Source organism: Durio zibethinus, chromosome 6, assembly GCF_047325235.1.
Source record: "Durio zibethinus cultivar Kanyao isolate XHJ-2024 chromosome 6, ASM4732523v1, whole genome shotgun sequence".
NCBI classification, from domain to species: Eukaryota; Viridiplantae; Streptophyta; class Magnoliopsida; order Malvales; family Malvaceae; genus Durio; species Durio zibethinus.
The window spans coordinates 6356945-6376011 of record NC_143167.1 but is presented as its reverse complement, the minus strand read 5'-3'; the positions used below and the strand labels follow the sequence as shown (position 1 = coordinate 6376011).

Here is a 19067-nt window from a genome sequence, read left to right as displayed (position 1 = left end):
TGATCTTATTGTACTAATTACTATCAAATTGCTTACTCCCAACACACTAACGAATTCCACACACACACACACATATATATATATATATATATATATGATTACTAATAATTATAATAAACATATCATTAATCCATGTATTAAAACATTTGCAAATATATATTGTCATCGTTTATTGATCATATACGTATACATATATGATCATATACATATAGGTAGGGATAGATATTTCAAGAGAGTTATTATTTCGAAATATCAAATATATATATAGGAAAAGTGAAAGATAAAATTATATGAACAAAGCTTTTTTAGGTTAAGCTATCAAAAGGAGCAAATGAGCTTTTCATTTCAACTTTCAAAAAGGGAGAAAAAGCAATATAAATAGAGAAACATGTAAGGTTTGGAAGTGCATTTGCCAGAACAATGATTAAGATTTGTTTAAAACTTATAAAAGCAAATGAAGGTCTTAATTCCAATTCCTTGCAACTCACCTGCATCAAATACAAATGAAGAAAGTTTTGAAATTAAAAGAAGTCAAATTATTTGCTTTGAAGTTTAAATTATGCTCCAATACTATTGTGTTTGAACGAAAGAAAAGTAAAATATGACAACACCTAAATATGCTATTTGAAAATTTAGAATAATAATACCTCATAACATTAAAAATTTTTAAATGATAAATCTAAGATAAAGACTATGGTTTGGGTATTAAAGAAAAAGAATAAGATTTAAAAAATTTTTTTTTTAACCTTAGATTACAGGAGATGGATCACAATGATATCAACAACATTTGTGTGGTTAGCTACTTGATTTTATTGAAAATTTGGGAGAATTCAATAACCATGAATTGAGGCTATAAATGCTTGATTAAGGCTTGTAAAAGGGAATCGGAGATTTAATCGATTAAAATCGTCGTGGTGTTTTGTTTTTTTTTTGAAAAAATTTAACAACCAAATGTGAGTCATTTCTAGTATTTAAGGAACTTGAAAAACTAAAAGGTTTAATTGATGGTAAGGACGTTAAGAAGAACGAGGTAGAATAATTAGAAAAACACCCATTAAAATTCCTCTCAAAACAAAATAATTTTTTTTTATAACAAAAAGGTTGAGAATACCCATTAATGTTCTATTTTTTAAAAGAATTCCTTGAGAGTTGTTAACATGAAGTAAAATAGAAAGAGCAAAAATTGAGAAAAATTATGTCGAAATTTAAAAAAAATTGCTGCATGTCATCGTTTTAGGCATCGAAGATAAAAATAATAGTGGGTTAGATTTAGTTTTTGTTAATATAAATAAATTGGTTGATTTTTTTTTTTAAATTTGATTAATTCGATTTTTTTGTTTTTCAAGATTAAGTTGAACTGATGGAATTAATCTATTGCTCCTGATCCTAAGAAAGTAACAACCAATCAATCAAAGAGTTTGAAGATTTTAATTTAAAAAATTAAAATTAAATGAAAGAAAAAAAAAGTTACAAAAAGAAAATTAAATTATATACACATGTAATTGGAATCGCTGTTTGGTTACGATTAACGAGTATATACGTAGTCCAGCCTTGCGCCCGTGTCCAAACAACCCGTCTCAAATCTGGCCGTCTCGCTGCCCTTTGACTTTTAGGCTTTACTATAAAAACGTTGGAAATGGCGGAGAGCGGCAGCATCACTGCGGTAGCACCAACCAGAAGATGATCTCAGCCGACGAAGCTCTTCAAATTGTGCTCAGCGTGGCCCGGAAGCTGCCACCTGTCACCGTTCCACTTAACCAAGCTCTCGGAAAAGTTTTGGCTCAAGATATCCTTGCTCCTGACCCTCTGCCTCCTTATCCAGCTTCAATCAAGGTTCCCTCAAAATCCAAGCTTTTCTTTGTTTCTTCTTTCTTATTAAAATTTATCTTAAAAAAAAAAACAATTTTGAAAAGATTAAATATGTTGTTTTATTATGCTTTGACTGGTATTTTCAGTTGTCTAGATTGAATAGGCACTTGGGTATTGGTTAATTTTTTATTTGAAGGGCAAAAGATTGACTTTTCGAGTCAAAGTTTTCTAACAAGCAATTGGGTGTTATGGTTTTTTAACATAAAAGCGGCAGGATTATCATCTTGGGTTTTCCTTGCAATTTCTTTGCTTCTTATATAAATGTCTTTGCATTTTGTTTTTTTCATTTGGATTTAGGATAAAATTTCCTTGGCAGGGTAGGTAGTGGATAAAAAGGGGATGTTAGGAATGCTGGATGAGGTTATACTTCTGTAACAAAGCATCCACCCTTGGTTTTAAGAACCTAGTTTAGAGAAGAATACAGAGATATATATCTCATAGTTGGATAGATTTGTAATGTGAATTATGAATATACTGAGACTTCCGTGGCATATATGTAATGCCTTGCAGGATGGTTATGCAGTGGTTGCTTCGGATGGCCCTGGTGAGTATCCTGTAATAACAGAATCAAGAGCTGGAAATGATGGGGTTGGTGTTACAGTGACTCCTGGAACTGTGGCATATGTGACAACTGGAGGTTAATCCATTCTTCCTGTTATTATCTGGACATAAATGGTCCTGTTATCTTTTTCAGTTTTGAGGACAATTGCCATTCCATGTGCAATAATTTAGGGCATGTTTTGTAATGTGGCCTTTAATCACTTTCATTAAGATCATGGATTGGTCTGTCAAATTCTTTTTGAATAAATTTAAATAACTTAGCTCTATAATTGCTTGACTATAGAGGTTTGTTTATCCAAAGTGAATGAGCTTTGTGAATGTGCAAGCTAGCAGCTGAAATAAGTTTCTTTAAATTGAAAAACAAATTCAGGCCTGCAAAATTAGCCAATGTAAGCAGATGAAAAAGAAACATGCGTCTAGGATATTTGTGGATAACCTATATATGTCATTCATCTTGAATTAATCTTCATTTCTTGATGGTGCATATTATTCATTAACAATAGATAAATATGTCTTAGCATAACATTGCTTCTTGAATGGCCAGTCAAGTGTTGTTGTCTTTTGCTAAATGAGCAAGGTGTCAGAAACATAATCTTAAGTGTGATCATACATTTCCAAAAATGAGATTGGCAATAATTAAGTTAAAAAGGGGGCTTCTTCTTCTTCCTTTAGGGCACCATATGGTGTCTTTGAGTTTCAAATATGTTTAAATCGTGCTATTAATACTTAACTAATTTCAGCATGTCGTTCTAAACTTTCCTATTTCTCAAAATTTTCTCCTTTGTGCACTTTTTTTGCCCCTTAGGACCAATACCAGATGGTGCTGATGCAGTTGTCCAAGTTGAGGACACTGAACAGGTTAAAGCTCCTTCTGAATCAAAGCGTGTAAGGATATTGGTGCAAACTAGCAAAGGTGTTGATATTCGTCCAGTGGTATGACATCATTGATTCCTCTCTCTTCATCTACTTTCGTCTTCTCTTCACTGCCTTGTCCACCCTTTTCCATTTTCTGCTTCAAATCATCCCTCTTCTCTATGATAAATTTTGGCTGTTTTGCTACTTCCTCAAAGTCCTAACTAGAACAACTGAGTCAATGATTCTGAAGATTGAAGTAATATGTTTGCAGTCAATATTTAGTTACAGCACTCTCAAACTATTTAAAAGGATCATGAGAAAATTGGTTCTATTGCCCAAGGTCTGAGTTGGAAAAGTGCACCTACTTGAGTTCTCTGAATGTGTACGTACGTGTGTAGTGGTTTGCAAATTCCAGATCTGCCCTACTTAGGTTTGTGGTTTTGGCCCAAAGGTCTTAAGTAAGCTTTCTGTTTAGTTAGAAGTAATTTAAGGCTGTATTTGTTGTTCAAAATTTTGAATCTTAATTTTGAAACTGAGAGCCCTATTTTAACATGCTAGCAGCCTTTGTAAAACTTTATGGTCTCTTCGCTTGGTGGAGAATAGGAATGAAGTTAGACTTCTCTGGCTTCTCACTTTCTGTATAAGCGAACCTGCCTTGTTTATCTGTAGTGAAATAAAAATGGAGAAGAAGCAGAACAAGTGCACTTGACTACGATGTCTGGTCGTGTGTAGTTTCTAACATTTTCTTTATAATGAATGAACTGGATCTGAGATAGCTTCACATTGGCATGCTTTCTTTTTATTTCAAAAGCTCTAACAAGCATCTGTTTTGCAGGGATGTGACATTCAGAAAGATGCAGTAGTTTTAAAATCTGGAGAAAGAATAGGTGCTTCAGAAGTGGGACTACTTGCTACAGTGGGCGTTACAATGGTGAAGGTACCATATTGCCCACTATTTTGGTTTTGATGACTTTGCATTATCTTAAGGATATGGCTGATTTGCAGGTGCAACCTACACCAACCATTGCTGTACTTTCTACTGGAGATGAACTTGTAGAGCCAACAACGGGTTCCCTAAGTCGTGGCCAGGTATCATGCGACTATCTGAGAAGTTCAATGTTCATAGTGTGGATTATTCAGCTTCTGAAATCAAAATTTGCATAAGTTTAAATTCTCAAAACAATTTAGGCTTGAAGGTTGCATGGTCTTCTCCAAGTACCTCTGCCCCAAAAGGGGGAAAGAAAGAAGAAAAGAAAACTGAATCTGAAGGAGGCTAGTATGATTGGATTAATAATTTATAAATTTTTTTCTTGGTGCAAAGGGTTGGAGAGTTTGAGGATATTGAAATATTGGGTGATAGTGAGACCATACATAAGTGCACATGGTATGCTAGTAAGGCACCCGAAAAATAAGCCTTCAAGGCTTGAATATGCTAGTTGTCACACTTAATCTGCAGTTATCTTAAGATTAGTCGTTATTTGATAAAAATGACTTTACATGGTTTACAGAATCTAGGAGAGATAACAATCATTCTGTCTTTGTTGCTCCCTAAATCTCTTCCTGTTACCCCCTTTTTTGACCTCCTTTTTTTGTGAATTTCCGTTGAGGTTGCCTGATGTCTTGTGCAGATTAGGGATTCCAACCGTGCTATGTTATTGGCTGCTGCAACACAGCAACAATGCACAACGCTTGACCTTGGTATTGTTGGAGATGACACTGAAGAACTTGAGAGGGTCTTGGATAGTGCATTTTCTTCAGGGATTAATATTCTTCTGACCTCTGGGGGTGTTTCCATGGGAGATAAGGATTTTGTGAAGCCACTTCTTGAAAAGAAAGGGACAGTGCACTTCAACAAGGTCCTATCCATATAGATTTCTTTGTGAGAAAATTTGCTTTTGTATAATTAGGCCAAAATTTTCAATTCTATGTTCCTAACTGTGTCTTTGAGCTTTAAATTTTTATATGATATCCTGAGCATCATCAAGTAGACATAAGACATCTATGTTAACTTTGTTTGAATTGATTTCCTCAACAGGTTTGCATGAAACCGGGGAAACCATTGACATTTGCAGAGATATATTTAAACGGGGCAAAGAATGCACCAATGAACAAAGTTCTTGCGTTTGGTTTACCTGGAAATCCAGTTAGCTGTCTAGTTTGTTTCCATCTCTTTGTGGTCCCTACCATACGCCACCTAGCAGGATGGACAAATCCACATCTTTTGAGGTTGCTGAGACTTCCAGTAAATTGTTCTATTTCTGTTGCCTGTTTATGTTTCTGTTTTTCTATTTGTCAAAATTAAATTTAGTGTAAGAGAGTTCATTTGCGACTGTCCTGTTTTCCTTCTGTCTGTCGTATAGAGTGCAAGTTCGACTTCAACAACCAATAAAGACAGATACAAGCCGGCCAGAATTTCATCGTGCCACTATCAGATGGGAAGTTAATGATGGATCAGGCAATCCGGGGTAAATTTAGGGTTATAGTTTTCTTGGATCACTGGTCTCTTCACTTTTTGGATTTGTTGTTCAGTTAGATCCTTCTTGGACCTAATTACTTTATAAGTATCATGTTTTTTGGTATTTTATTCTACTTTGAGCACGATTATAATTGTGTTAAGAGGCAACATTGTTTCTTTTCAATTTTAGATTTGTTGCTGAGAGCACTGGCCATCAAATGAGCAGTCGGCTTCTGAGTATGAAATCAGCTAATGCTTTGCTGGAGTTTCCGGCAACAGGGAAAGTTATTTCTGCTGGAAGTTCTGTCTCAGCCATTGTAATTTCCAATTTAGGTGGTACTGCATTGAGCAAGGCTGCTTTGTCTTCAGCTTCAAGTACAAGTACTACACTACATAAAAGTGCGTTGAATGAACTGATGGTAGATGGATCTCAGGATGTTCAGTTCAAAGTAGGTGTTCTGACAGTGAGTGATACTGTTGCATCAGGTGCAGGGCCTGATCGAAGGTATGATGTTTCATATTGTTTTTCAAATATTGAATATTTCTGGGGTTAAGTTCCTCATGAGTTTCCTATAGAGGAATGTGAAAAGTCTTAAGAGATTCCTTCTTTTTTCAATTGAAAACCAGATTCCAACTGATACCACCATTGACATAGAAAACTTGAATGAGGATCATTTTCATATAATTTTTTTAAAATTTGATTATGGATCTTTTGCTCGTTGGAATTTGTTGTTCACTTAAACGCCATCTGTTTGAAATTAAATGTGCTAGGGCTATGACCGCTTGCATTTGTGATTTGTGTTTCTAATATTCTTCCTTATTTATATACTTTGAGGTCATGTCACCGTTAACCTCAAGTCATCCACTGATTCTTCAACAACTAATCCTTCTACCCCTGCAATCCCTGTATTCTGAAGTGTGAGATTAAGAAGGTTTATTGTTCAACTGAAAGCATCCAGATACACACATTTTCAAAATGGTTACTTTATGGATGCTAAAGTGATCAAGCTGAGTCAATGTTCCACTGTATTCAAGTTATGTATGAAATACGTGAAAGCTCTGCTATCATATAGAGCCAAATGTTTGTCTTGTATTGATCATGTACATCCCTGGCTAAGTTTATCTTGTGACTTTTCTTTTCTAACAATGGCCTTCAAAATGGAATAGATTAATCAGGCTCCCAGTTTAAACGCATTTAGATACACCTTTGAATAATTGTTTCATAAAGGTCACATATTTGATGCTAAAGAAAACAAGCAAAGTTGATATTGTCCCATGACTAAGTGAGACTTGGGAAGACTGAATGCTTTGCAACAACATTTGGAAACGGCAATAGTACATTTTGCATTTGGAGTCTTAGTTTTTCAGTTACTGTCTTCTCTAATTTTCTTCTATCTTTTTCTTGGGTGCATTTCACAAATTTGACCTTAAGCTAATCATCAATGTCTTAGCACTTTTCACTCTTCCCTTTAATGGTTTTATCTATTGATCTCAGACCAGAAACCTTCAAAATGCAGCAATTGCAGGTTGTCTATATTTGCAACTTGGCCCATCATCTATATGTAATTACCTGATTCTTAACAATTATTGCAAGTAACTTGGTTGAAGTTGAAGTAAATAAGTAGTTGCTCCCACTGCCCACTTCCATCCTTTTATGCTTTATCACTGGGCCTGATTTCTAAATAGGGTATTTGTTATCTTCTAGAAGATTTTTCTTCCCTCCCTATCCCATATCCTTAATATTTATTCACCCATACTTTGTCTAAAAATTTGTAGAATGATTATGAATTGCAGTGGACCTAGGGCAGTATCCGTTGTAAATACCTCATCGGAAAAGTTAGGAGGAGTGAAGGTAGTTGCAACAGGTGTGGTTTCAGATGATGTGGGAAAGATCAAGGAAGTTTTGCAGAGATGGAGTGATATCGACAAAATGGATCTTATTCTCACACTTGGTGGGTTTCTTGTCCTTGCCAGCCTCCTTTTTCTTGGTTGGATATAGACATTTCCTTTTGGGTTCTATTTATTTTCACACCTCTCTCAAAATTGTATTCTCTTCATTAAGGTGGCACTGGCTTCACCCCAAGAGATGTGACCCCTGAAGCAACAAAAGAGTTGATTGAAAAAGAAACACCTGGTCTTCTGTATGTCATGATGCAAGAGAGTTTAAAGGTACTAAACTAACTTATAGCACAAAATTACTTTAGAACTCTTTTAATTTTTTCTTCTATATAATTATTTTTATGAGAGATGGTTTTGCCTGTTGACTTTATTTTATAATGACTTGGTCTTGCAAGTAGAGCTGTCCATTGGCTGGGCCGGGTCTATCTCTAATATTAGCAACATTTTATGCTTTCCCCAGCCCAGCTCAGCTTAAAGTGCAGTCTATACCAATTCAATCAAAGCTAAACCAGCTCATTCATGAGAATATTTGGTAGATCTTGCTGAAAGATTGAAATTGACATACCGATTTCAGATCAGAAAATATATACACATTGAATCAAGCAAATCAATCTGATTAAAAAAAATAAATCCCACAACATTTGCTGATATTGGATTGCCCCTACAATATCTTATGATAACTTGTCAACTTTCTGGTCATGGCTTTGTTTATTTCACAAGAGATTCGTAATTCCACATGTGATTTGTTGCCTGGTATCCTAATGAATTGATTATGGTGTATGTCTTATAGGCTTCATGAAAGGCTTAATATGCATACCATATTTTTATTTGTTTGTTACATATAATGAGAGAATGCAGATTGTCTTTGCAATTATCCGCTTATCGTCAAATCTTCAGTTTCTTGGGTATGTTCGAAAAAATTAACCAAAAAAAACCCTTATGAGGGTGAGCTGCTATTTTTTCCCATCGAATGCGGAATGTGGTTGATTTAATCAAAATTTCATGTTGAGGATGCGTATAATTGCATATATCTATATGTTTTTCTACATAAATACATTACACACAATGTCATACAACATTTTTTGTGTAGTCTTATGAGAATGTCACCGGTAAACTGACTTCTTTTATAGATTAATGATTATAAGCATTTCTAACCCATTTTCTTAACGTAAATAGGTAACACCATTTGCTATGCTCTCACGCTCAGCAGCTGGAATAAGAGGGTCAACATTGGTAAGAATTATGTTATATTTGTTATCTTTGCAGTTGAATACATATTTTATTTTGCTCTGTCCCACAAAATTTATATTTACACTTCACGTATGTTGGTTTGATAACTGTTTTTCTGAATTATCACTTAGTAGGACTGGGCTATGTTGCTCGGGACTTGTGTGAGTGTTGGGTGTGCCATGCTTGTGTAACTTGTTGATTATCTTAAACTTAAGATGCAAGGGTAGAGCATAAAGGGTCCAAAGATGTATGTTAGGGCTTTGTTATAGTTGAAATTTTTGTTTAGCTCTATGAATTTAATTTACTCGATTATAAGGGTGGTTTCGCTTTAGGTGATAGAGATGATTGGCATTTTGATATGCTTTCCTCCGACGTGGTTAATTCTCTATTGGGAATTTGCAATTCCATCGTGTGTGCGTAGGGAGAAACTAAAAAATCAAGCCATATTATGTGAAACTAGGAATTATTATCTGTACTATTCTTGTACGATACGTGTTTCTAATGCTATCATGTATCTAGATCATCAACATGCCCGGGAATCCAAATGCAGTCGCGGAATGCATGGAGGCTTTGTTGCCAGCCCTTAAGCATGCATTAAAGCAGATAAAGGGTGACAAAAGGGAGAAACACCCCAGGCATGCCCCTCATGAACAAGCTACCCCTGTGGATACTTGGGAGCGCAGCCATAAGTTGGCCTCTGCTGCTACCATGGAACCCACTTGCTCTTGTTCTCATTAAATTGTCTTTTTCTTTCTTTTTTTTTTTTTTTTTTTTCAGGTGAAGAAAACAATCAACTTTATATACATAAACAATCTTCTAAGTTTTATAATTATTTTTTCAGAAAAAATAGAAAAAATAATAAAAACCCTTGTGATTTTCTAACCCAAAGGAGGAGCTCCTCAATCCTATCAATCCCATAGTTTTCTAAAGATTCTAGTGATTTCTATGTAATTTAACATAATCTTTTGAGAGGGTTACAATATCTTCATTAACATCTTAGCTAGAAAAATCAAATTTATCAATTAAGCGATTCCCATAAATAAACAAGAAATGATTGATTGTTCTGCACATTTTGACTAAGGCCTTCATTAGGGTGTGTGGTGTCTCATCGATGTGGTTTACGAGTGGATCCAATAATTTTAGTAAAGTTTATTTTTCATAATCTTTTAATTTGGTTTGTAGAATATCTTAATTCAATTTGTGAAATTTAAAAATTTTATTGTATAAAAATGATGTATTTAAAAAAGCACAAAAATTTTTAAATAATAATTAAAAATAAATAAGTTGGCTTGTACAAAATTACCACATAATAAAACATCGACAACATACACACCATAAGATTTAAGCGACAGCTGTTATTGTTGAAGCAATAATTCAACATTGTCCCATACACACCCTTCCCATACCAATGGAAGCTTCTTCTAAAATTCCAATGATAGAAAAAAAAGGTAGATTTTTGGAAGGATCATTACTTGTGCATTGCTGTATAAGCCTAAAATTTGCAACACCAGATATTACTAATCAAGAATAAATAAATGAATAAAAATTAATAATTTAATACCCTTTTGCAAAAGAATGAAAAAAAAGAAGAATATAATTACTGTTAAATTGAAACTTGAAATAGTTAAGAAGCATCATTTTTTTTTTTTTTACTTACTGTTGAATTCGTTTAGGGCATCGGCTTATTGGAAACTTAATATCCACATCAACTGAATTTAAATGTATGTAGTCAAAGTTCATGTCGTTTAGGACATGTCTTCCTTCTAACATCTGTGGCACAATTATATTTCAAAGATCAAAACTTGTTCTAAAAATTAATCATGAAAAGAATTTTTTGTTTTCTTGATCTCAAACTAGAAATTATAATCCTTATAAAATTCATATATATTGGTTTAAATTCTAATTATTTCCTTTTTTTTCCTCCCATTTTCTTTTTTTTTTATTTTTTTATGTCCTAAAACTCTAATTTTTTATATTTTAAACTTAGTTTTCATGATTTTTTTATTTTTTGATATTAAAAATCATGGATATTTATTTTTATAAATAAATAAATAAATTTTACTATTATATAAACTAAAGTCAATTTTTGTTTAAATTTCATTAAAAGGAAAAAAAAAAACAAATAATTTAAGACGGAATAAATTAAAATTTTTCGAACAGACAATCTTTGACATAAACAAGTATATCATATGTATGTATATACTTTAAGGTCTTAAGGAACAAACCTGATAAAATATGAACCCAAACGCACGTACATCTTTCATGGTATCATTGGGAAGGATGTTTGGCATCCTAGAATTTTCATTTATTTGACCTGTGAAAAGATTAAAAAAAAAAAAACAAATTTTAATTAGATTATTACATGTAGTACTGATATTATTATCAACCGACGAAATTAAAACATGTAAAGTTGAGGGAATGGAAGGATTGTCCGTACAATTTTCTTGATTTGGTTGAATTTGTTCATACAGCATTTGAACCCAGTACTCCCCAATTTTTAAGTGCCCACTTTCATCTTGAAATAAATTCCTACATACAAAAAAAAAAATGGAAAAAATCTAATTACCAGTCTATAATCCTTGTAATAATAATTTAACGATCTAGGAAAATGTTATCCCATCCGACATTTTTTAAATTTTATCTGTGTTTAATCTCTTTTTCAAATGATTTTAAAAACAAACTCTTGTATTAATTTCATACATTTAAAATTTTATTTTCGAAATTTTCGTACAAATATCAAATCCAAATTGAAAAAAAAAAAAAAAACTATTTCTTATCAACTGAACTAATATAATTTTTTTTACAAATTTTTCTTTTTCAAGTTGGGATAAACTTGCCTCGGATCCAAATTGTTGTGCACTATTGGATTTGGCTTGTGCCCGTGAAGATAATTCATTCCCCTATCAAACATTTTAAGAAATTAAATCAAGCCATTGCAAAAAAAAAAAAAAAAAAAAAAAAAAATCAATGTTTTTGAATTACTATGTTGACAAATCAAGAGATACTCATATTTGCACCTATCTTTTCCTTTGAGATATATTCCATCATTTCTTTAGCATCTATATCTTTAAAAAAAAAAAAAAAAAGTATTTACCTAGCAATATCAAGTGCATAGCGCAAAGCAGTAGGAAAGTCAAGCCGAACTTTCTTCCTCAGTATAAGATCCAAGTTATCCTAAGTCGCCACCATAAAGTAGTATAATGTGAGAGAAGAAGAAGAATTTACAAAGTTTGATTGAAAATGCACTTTTATCTTTTGTAGAACAATGCTAATTTGTCTTATCTTATATTTATTGTGTGGTATTGCATTTGAATAATTACAATAATATTTTTTTTTACAAAAAAAATATTAATTTGAAAATAAAAAATAAGATTGTAAACGTTAAAACGATTGAATTTTAAATTTATTTGATGTTATTTTATATAAATTAATTAAACTAAATTTTAAAGTCAAATACTATAACATATAAATAAATATAATATATGCGGAGAATCAATTCACTAACAATTTTTTTTTATTATTTTTTGAAAGGAGCATGCACCTTTCTTGTTATTTTTGGAGTCTCCTAAAATTTAAAAACTTCTCTATTATATATCCCTGTAGCATATCATTCTTGGATCATAGATTAGAATCACAACTGAAATTTATGATTGAGGCTTCTAAGTAGTGAAGCATTTATCAATTTTTAAAATCATTATTAATAAAATAGTGCATGGAAAATTCATGTAAAAATAAAAGAATATATATATATGTAGACACACACATACTTTGGGTAGATATTCTGTAATCAAAATCATCTCTTCTCCTTGCACAATTGAACCAAGGAACTGTAAGATGTTGGGATGTCGAAGTTCTTGTAAGAGAATATTATCCTTGGAAGACAAAATCCTGAAAAAAAAATGCAATTTCTGAAATTATTCAGACATAATCTCAGACTGGTTGAATCTGTCTAAAAAAAACAGAAAAAATATATATATATACATTTTCACAGGGTGCTGAATCTGTCTTTTGATCACTGTTTTGACAACCCATGTTCCTCGCCATTTCACCTTTTCAGATTCACCAAATACACCCTACCACAATCCAAATTTATTCAACCCATGTTCTTACGTCATACATTTCAACACTGAAAACTATAGATTTGCAAAAATAATGTATGGCAAAGTGATGAATAAAACTTGAAGGTATATTCAAGTAACCTGCTGCTCAATTATTGATGACTGTTCTGTGTCTAATTCCGAGATATCAATTACTTCATTTGAATCTTTCTCATTTCGAACTGTCTACAGTGCAATCAATAAACAACATATCAAAAATAGTACACAAATTACATGATTTAAATCATTTGAGTTACAAGTTTTTAAGTCATTTGAGTTACAAGTTTTTAAGTGTTGATTATGTTTTTAATTTTGAAGCTTTAACGTGCCTCTATGTTAAGCTTGAAGATAAATGATCACGTAAATACTCCACCGATAAAGTATAGAAAAAAAACTCCAACAAATCTAACCATTGGTGCCTGATCATTTGTTGGCTGATCATTGATGAGTTCTTTGTCACCAATATCCTTGCCTCCATTTACTTCTAGGATTCTGCAAATATCTCGATGTCCATAAAGTGTTGCATCTGTCAAAGGCTTCAAAATGAAAAAAAAAAAAAAAATTGAATATTACATGCACAATTTTTTTTTTCATTATCTTTCCATCAAAAGAGAGAATTGCAAGCAATGGAAAGGGAAGGTGATGAAGTCGGTGCTTACAGTACGCTTCCATCGGTCAATGGGGTTAACATTGGCCTTATAATGTAGAAGAAGCTCGACGATGGGGGCATGGCCTTCACTGGCGGCAAGATGTAAAGCAGTTCTCCTGTCATAGTCCTGCACGTCAGGAGAAATACCATTCCTTAACATCTGATTCAGTCCAACCCTGTCGCCTCTGGATGCAAAACTCAAAAAATTTCCAATCGATTGCATATCAAATCCACCTGAAACATTGTAATCACCCTGCCTCTGACCCATTGTTATAATTTCTCTCAATAACCCTTAAGATTGGAGTGAAAGAAAGGGGTGAAAAGCAAATGTAAAAACTTTGGTGAAGAGGGAATTTTTTTTCTTTTTATTAGACAGGCGTTCATGTCTAGGACAAAAGAAGGTTTGATTTTAACGTCAGCTTATGTTTTACTGATTGGTGAAATCTTCAACGGTATGTTTAATGTTTATGCCATTGATATTATAAGCAACCTGAAAACGTTTTTGACTTTAGTACTTGTACTTTGCAAAAACATCAACCTAATAAAATTGTTTATCTTGGGTTCAAAAAAAAATAGACAAAAATTTTTTTTTTTTAATAACAGTTTGAAAATAAACAAAAACAAAATCTAATTTGGGCTAGAGGTATCCTTGAACTAAGGTTGCGGGGGTTCTAGAGGTATCCTTCAACTAAGGTTGGGTGGGTTAACGTTGAACCTGATTCGGCTTTTAACCAAAAATTAAATTTCAAAGCGATGCAATCCATTCTGAAATTTTTTTTGGTGGAAATATGTAAATTTTACTTGATTATCTAGTATGCAATCCATGAATTTGATATTTGTTTTGCTTTAGAAAGTTAAAAATTATACTGGTCTATTGGTTAATTTATCTCCTGTGGGCTTGTGAGTGGTGAATCTGTGATAATATCCCACATTTTTAACTTTATTTCAAGGCCTCAAAATATTTCAGGCCTTTCTGCTGAACCTAGAACAGAAAAAAAAGGATAAAAAACCACAGTAAAATTGTTGCATCTTCAGCTCTTCACTGAAATTCATTCATGCACATTGCGATTTTCGAATAGTATTTGCATCCAATGATATATGTTTGTGTTCCAACTCCCAACATTGGTATAGCCTCATATGTCTTGATTATTAGTAGAAAAGTTTTGGAAAATCTTCATCTAGTCATCTTTAGCTCTTGTTCTAAACACTCAGAATGATCAATGGTGGAGGCAGAGCTCCTTGAAGGAATGAGGAAATCATGGTAATAAAATGTCCTGCTTCTTTCAACTGTCACCAATGGTAGACCTTCATATTCCACCACATACCCTCCAACCTGCTTCCATCCAACAATTTTTAAGTCACCAAAGCAGTGAAAAAAACTGTCTAACTCTTCTCTGGTAAATGAAAGCGCAAACTGTTAATATTTCCCTTTTCTTTTACCTCTTCATTGTTGGACCATGGACGCCAAGCAGTCTCATAGGGAGCTTGAGGGTGTTAATTTCATACCTGGTTGAGGTAATTGGGACAACTGCAATATACCAATATACAAAAACAAAATCAAAATTATAAGTTTTGTACTTTTAAATGCCTCACTATTCTTAATCTAATGTTGGGGAAGATGAAGTTCATCTAACAAAAGAAAAGTGGAGAATCCTTGGATTTGAAGTCTTCATGAGAAAGTGCTAATTTGACTTCTGTTTAACATGGTACTTAGCGGCAAAACTATAATTTTAAATGAATGGTGATTAATAATGTAACTAAACAATTTCATAAATCTTGTCCAAGCATGTAAAATTGCATGCAAATACTCCATATATTATAATTGTTGTCATTCAGCTTCTTGATGCTGCTAGGAATTTGAAAAATCTTCCATTGTGACTTGAAACTCAAGTTTGATCCCAAATCAATTAATTTTACAGCCACTATGCATTGGAAGAGTCTTCATGTCTTTACAAACAACGATCCCTGACCATCTTGATACAGAACAATTAACTTTACAGTGCCTGACTGTTTGCTGACAGAGCCATCACAAACTACAGTCAGGCAACTTAAATTTATTTAGCCTAAACTATATATATGTCTCTGTGTGTGTGTATATATATATACACTAAAAAGGGATTTTCAATGTTTTTTTTTTTTTTTTTTGGGGGGGGGGGGGTTATGGCCCTTGGGTGGACAGATAAATCTGTTGCTACATAGGTTTTGGGCAAAATTAAATGATCTAGCATTTGGCAAAAGAAATCTACATAACTAAATTAGAGTATGGTCTAATAATCGGTCTCAATACAGCACTTTTTCCTTGGATTACTTTTGCATTCTAAAAGAGTTTTGCAGAATAGCATTAAGTTGTTAGTAATGGCAATAGCTGTACAGACACAATATTAAAACTTAAGACATACCAATTTCACATAAATGCACATTATCAAAAAAAAAAAAAAAGGAATAAAACCATCAATGGAAAAGAAATCATAAATTTTTTTACCAAAAATAATGTATTAAACTGGAAATACTGACCTTGTTCTTTTTTTTTTTTTGTTTCGTCTTCTTCATGACCAATAAACCTACTGATCATACCATTCATTGACAAAATCCCATAACAAAACGTTGGATACCAGCAAAATCGGATACTATATTAATATTGCAGAAGCTGCCTGGCTTATCATTTTCAATGTAGTCCACAAGAAACTTGGACTGCTTCTCTCCATTTGTCTGTAGCAAGAGAATTAAAAGAAGGAAAAACAGATAGAAGTACTCAGTTCTAACCTGGTTCAGAAGGACAAGACTTAAGAAAACATTACTAAGACAGAAACTCAGAAGAAGAAAATTTTTTCTTTGAATTGCCAAGATTTGATTTCTATGTTATAAGATTATCATCAATGATTTGTTAAATTTGTCTCTGTTACAATTTCTTACAGCATCAACTTAGAAAATATCCTAAGAAACCTACTACAGCAGTAGCATGGTAAATGTGGAAAAAGGGAGCAGCCATATTTATTTTGGACACAAACTTGGGTTAAAGTGCTATAAATATTAAATTAAATTATTATAAACTGAATCAGCAAACTCCCTAAAATTTGTCTTTTTTTCCCTTTCCCTTTCCTTATCCATGGGATATATCATGACATGAGGCATGAATCATGTTAATGAAACAAATTCCCCTACCAATTTTTCCTTATCTACACAGAGCATTTTAAAGAAATCAAAATTTCTTCAGGCATGGACATAAACTAATTACTAACAAAATTCCAAAAAGAAAAAAAGAAAAATATTGAAACATATTAAAAGGTTGGCATTGGAGGAAAACAAGATGGTATACCTCCAAAGCAAAAAATCCTCCAGGTTTCAACATGGAAGCAGCTCCGTCAATGAGATGGAGAAGATCACTGGTTCCACTAATGCCACCATCTAATGCAAGTTTTGGTTCATGTTGACCAACTTCAGCTTGTAGGCCAGATATATCACCGCTTGGTATGTACGGTGGGTTACTCAAAACACCAGCAAGTTTACCTCGAACATCTTTCAATGGTTCAAACCAAGATCCTTTCCTCACCTCAACCACATCCTAATTCATAAACCAAAAGTAAGTTTTAAAATTGAAAATCTCAGTACATTCAAGAGACATGTGCAAAGGCAAGATGATGGAGCTATGATTTTGCTTGATGTGATGGGCAGTATAATTTGTTTCTTTAGGTATACAAAATTAAATTTTCTTGAATAAGTTGTTGTTATAAGTCATATATTCTAGCATAAATCATTCAAAACTAACTTATTTAGTCACTACAAATGCTCATCCTATATCTTGTTCTGCAACATAGAATTTCAGACTTACATGCACAAGACTTTATGTGGACCGTAGTGATGATTGGACAGGCACCATAAAGGCACTGATTTTTTCTTTTATTTGTTTATTTTATTTTATTTTTTGTAAAATAAAGCTATTGATATTGCTTTTGCATAATGCAATTTTAGGAAGTATTTTCAGTTTGTCACTAAGCCCTAAACCATAAAACAATTTCTAATTTCTGTACTAATTGTGAATTAAATAGTTGAAAATTGGAACGAAAGGCAAGAAATTTACCTGTAGGCCATATCTTTGCACATTAAAAGCAGCCACAGCAACTGCCACCGGACTTAAATCAGTGGCAATGACTCTACCATGAGCATGAGCATGAATTGATAAAGTCCTTGCAGTGGCAATAGCAATAGCACCGCTACCGGTCCCCAAATCAGCCCAGAAACCTTTTGCCAATTCTGGGAATTTGTTCAATGCCACATTCTCCACCAAATCAATAATGATTTCAGTTTCAGGCCTAGGAATAAGAACCCCTTCTTGCACACTCAACACCAAATCCCTCCAATGCTCACACCCTACAACGTATTGAAAAGGTCTCCTCTCTTCAATCCTCTGCCTCCAAACACAATACAGCTCCTCCAAAGGCGCTCTTAACGCAACGCTTACATCCACGTTCTCACTGTTACCCGATTCCAAGTGTGATAGTATTGCCGAATGATGTTGGAGTTCAAGTAAGTCTTGTAGAAGCCAGTTGAGCTCTCTGCGGAGGAGAGTGGAATCGGGACCATTGTCTAAGTGAACAAAAGAGGAGCCAACTGAAGAAGCCAGATTTTTGGCCCATTTATGCCATTGGGTCAGCTCTGATAGAGACGCAGAGAAGGAGAGTGGCCTTAGATAGAGTGGAATTTTGGGTTTTACTTCTGGAGAGGATGATGATATTGAATTTGAATAACAAAGTGAAATGGGTCTCCGGAAATTTGCACAAACACCACAACTCAGACCAGACAACCTTAGCTTCATCATATCTCTAAACAGGTCTTCCCAAAATGTTCTAACTCTAGATTGTGCAAAATTTTTTTTTTTTTTTTTGAAAAGTTTAAGAGACAAACCTACAATGGGTTTCTGATAAAGTGACTTTCACTGCTCCTTATCTCAAATTGGATGAGATTAACACTTGATTTCCTTGCTTCCCATCCGTCAAGAGAGATATCGAGCAAAATAAAAAGAAAGAGGCTTCTACAGGGAAAGAACAAGTGAAATATGTTCGTAATGTGGTTTTCTGGGATTTCCCAAATAAACTTTCAAATTTTATTTTAAAAAACGAATTAGCCCTGATACATGAAATTAAGCCCTTATTCAAGAAATTAAAGTTATAAATTTTTATTTTATTATAATTAGAATAGGTATAAAATATTTAATTTTTAGTTTAATTTTTTAAATGAAAGATTTAATTGATAAAATATACTTATTTAAATTTATTTGGATAAATTAAATGACAAATATTTGAGAGATATTATTTTAAAAATTTTATTAATTTGATATATTTATTTAATTTTAAGATTCAATAATTATAATTACAATAAAATAAAATTTTATAATTTTAATTTTATGCAATAAAAGATTGAGGACTTATTTATATATAAAGTAAATTCTGAGAGT

At 33.0% G+C, this 19067-nt stretch overlaps 3 protein-coding genes across 5 annotated transcripts; 1 reads left to right on the top strand and 2 right to left on the bottom strand.

Moving 5' to 3' along the window:
* Positions 1 to 1556: 1556 nt before the first annotated feature.
* Positions 1557 to 9751, top strand: LOC111285261 (molybdopterin biosynthesis protein CNX1-like). 2 transcript variants are annotated; one of them, XM_089761988.1, is made up of 13 exons: positions 1557 to 1833; positions 2380 to 2506; positions 3236 to 3363; positions 4121 to 4222; positions 4291 to 4374; positions 4914 to 5141; positions 5321 to 5511; positions 5646 to 5750; positions 5931 to 6245; positions 7517 to 7692; positions 7803 to 7909; positions 8816 to 8872; positions 9389 to 9751. In XM_089761988.1, exons 1-13 carry the CDS (start codon positions 1681 to 1683, stop codon positions 9605 to 9607), a joined length of 1992 nt encoding a protein of 663 aa, XP_089618114.1. In that variant the 5' UTR covers positions 1557 to 1680; the 3' UTR covers positions 9608 to 9751. The 2 variants fall into 2 exon arrangements, with proteins under 2 accessions (XP_089618114.1, XP_022730336.2); XM_022874601.2 differs by having other exon boundaries at positions 1647 to 1833; positions 7535 to 7692.
* Positions 9752 to 9901: 150 nt separating this feature from the next.
* LOC111284273 (serine/threonine-protein kinase 12-like) lies at positions 9902 to 13883 on the bottom strand. The gene is made up of 11 exons (XM_022872990.2): positions 13626 to 13883; positions 13377 to 13502; positions 13069 to 13152; positions 12851 to 12942; positions 12637 to 12757; positions 11964 to 12043; positions 11707 to 11769; positions 11307 to 11398; positions 11095 to 11183; positions 10527 to 10639; positions 9902 to 10361 (listed from the first exon to the last, which is right to left on the bottom strand). Exons 1-11 carry the CDS (start codon positions 13881 to 13883, stop codon positions 10244 to 10246), a joined length of 1236 nt encoding a protein of 411 aa, XP_022728725.2. The 3' UTR covers positions 9902 to 10243.
* Positions 13884 to 14532: 649 nt separating this feature from the next.
* LOC111285470 (RNA methyltransferase family protein) lies at positions 14533 to 18694 on the bottom strand. 2 transcript variants are annotated; one of them, XM_022874946.2, is made up of 5 exons: positions 17694 to 18694; positions 16932 to 17177; positions 16130 to 16324; positions 15056 to 15143; positions 14533 to 14948 (listed from the first exon to the last, which is right to left on the bottom strand). In XM_022874946.2, the coding sequence occupies exons 1-3, from the start codon at positions 18429 to 18431 to the stop codon at positions 16193 to 16195; spliced, it is 1116 nt and encodes a 371-aa protein (XP_022730681.2). In that variant the 5' UTR covers positions 18432 to 18694; the 3' UTR covers positions 14533 to 14948; positions 15056 to 15143; positions 16130 to 16192. The 2 variants fall into 2 exon arrangements, with proteins under 2 accessions (XP_022730681.2, XP_022730680.2); XM_022874945.2 differs by having other exon boundaries at positions 14533 to 15143.
* Between the last annotated feature and the right edge of the window lie 373 nt (positions 18695 to 19067).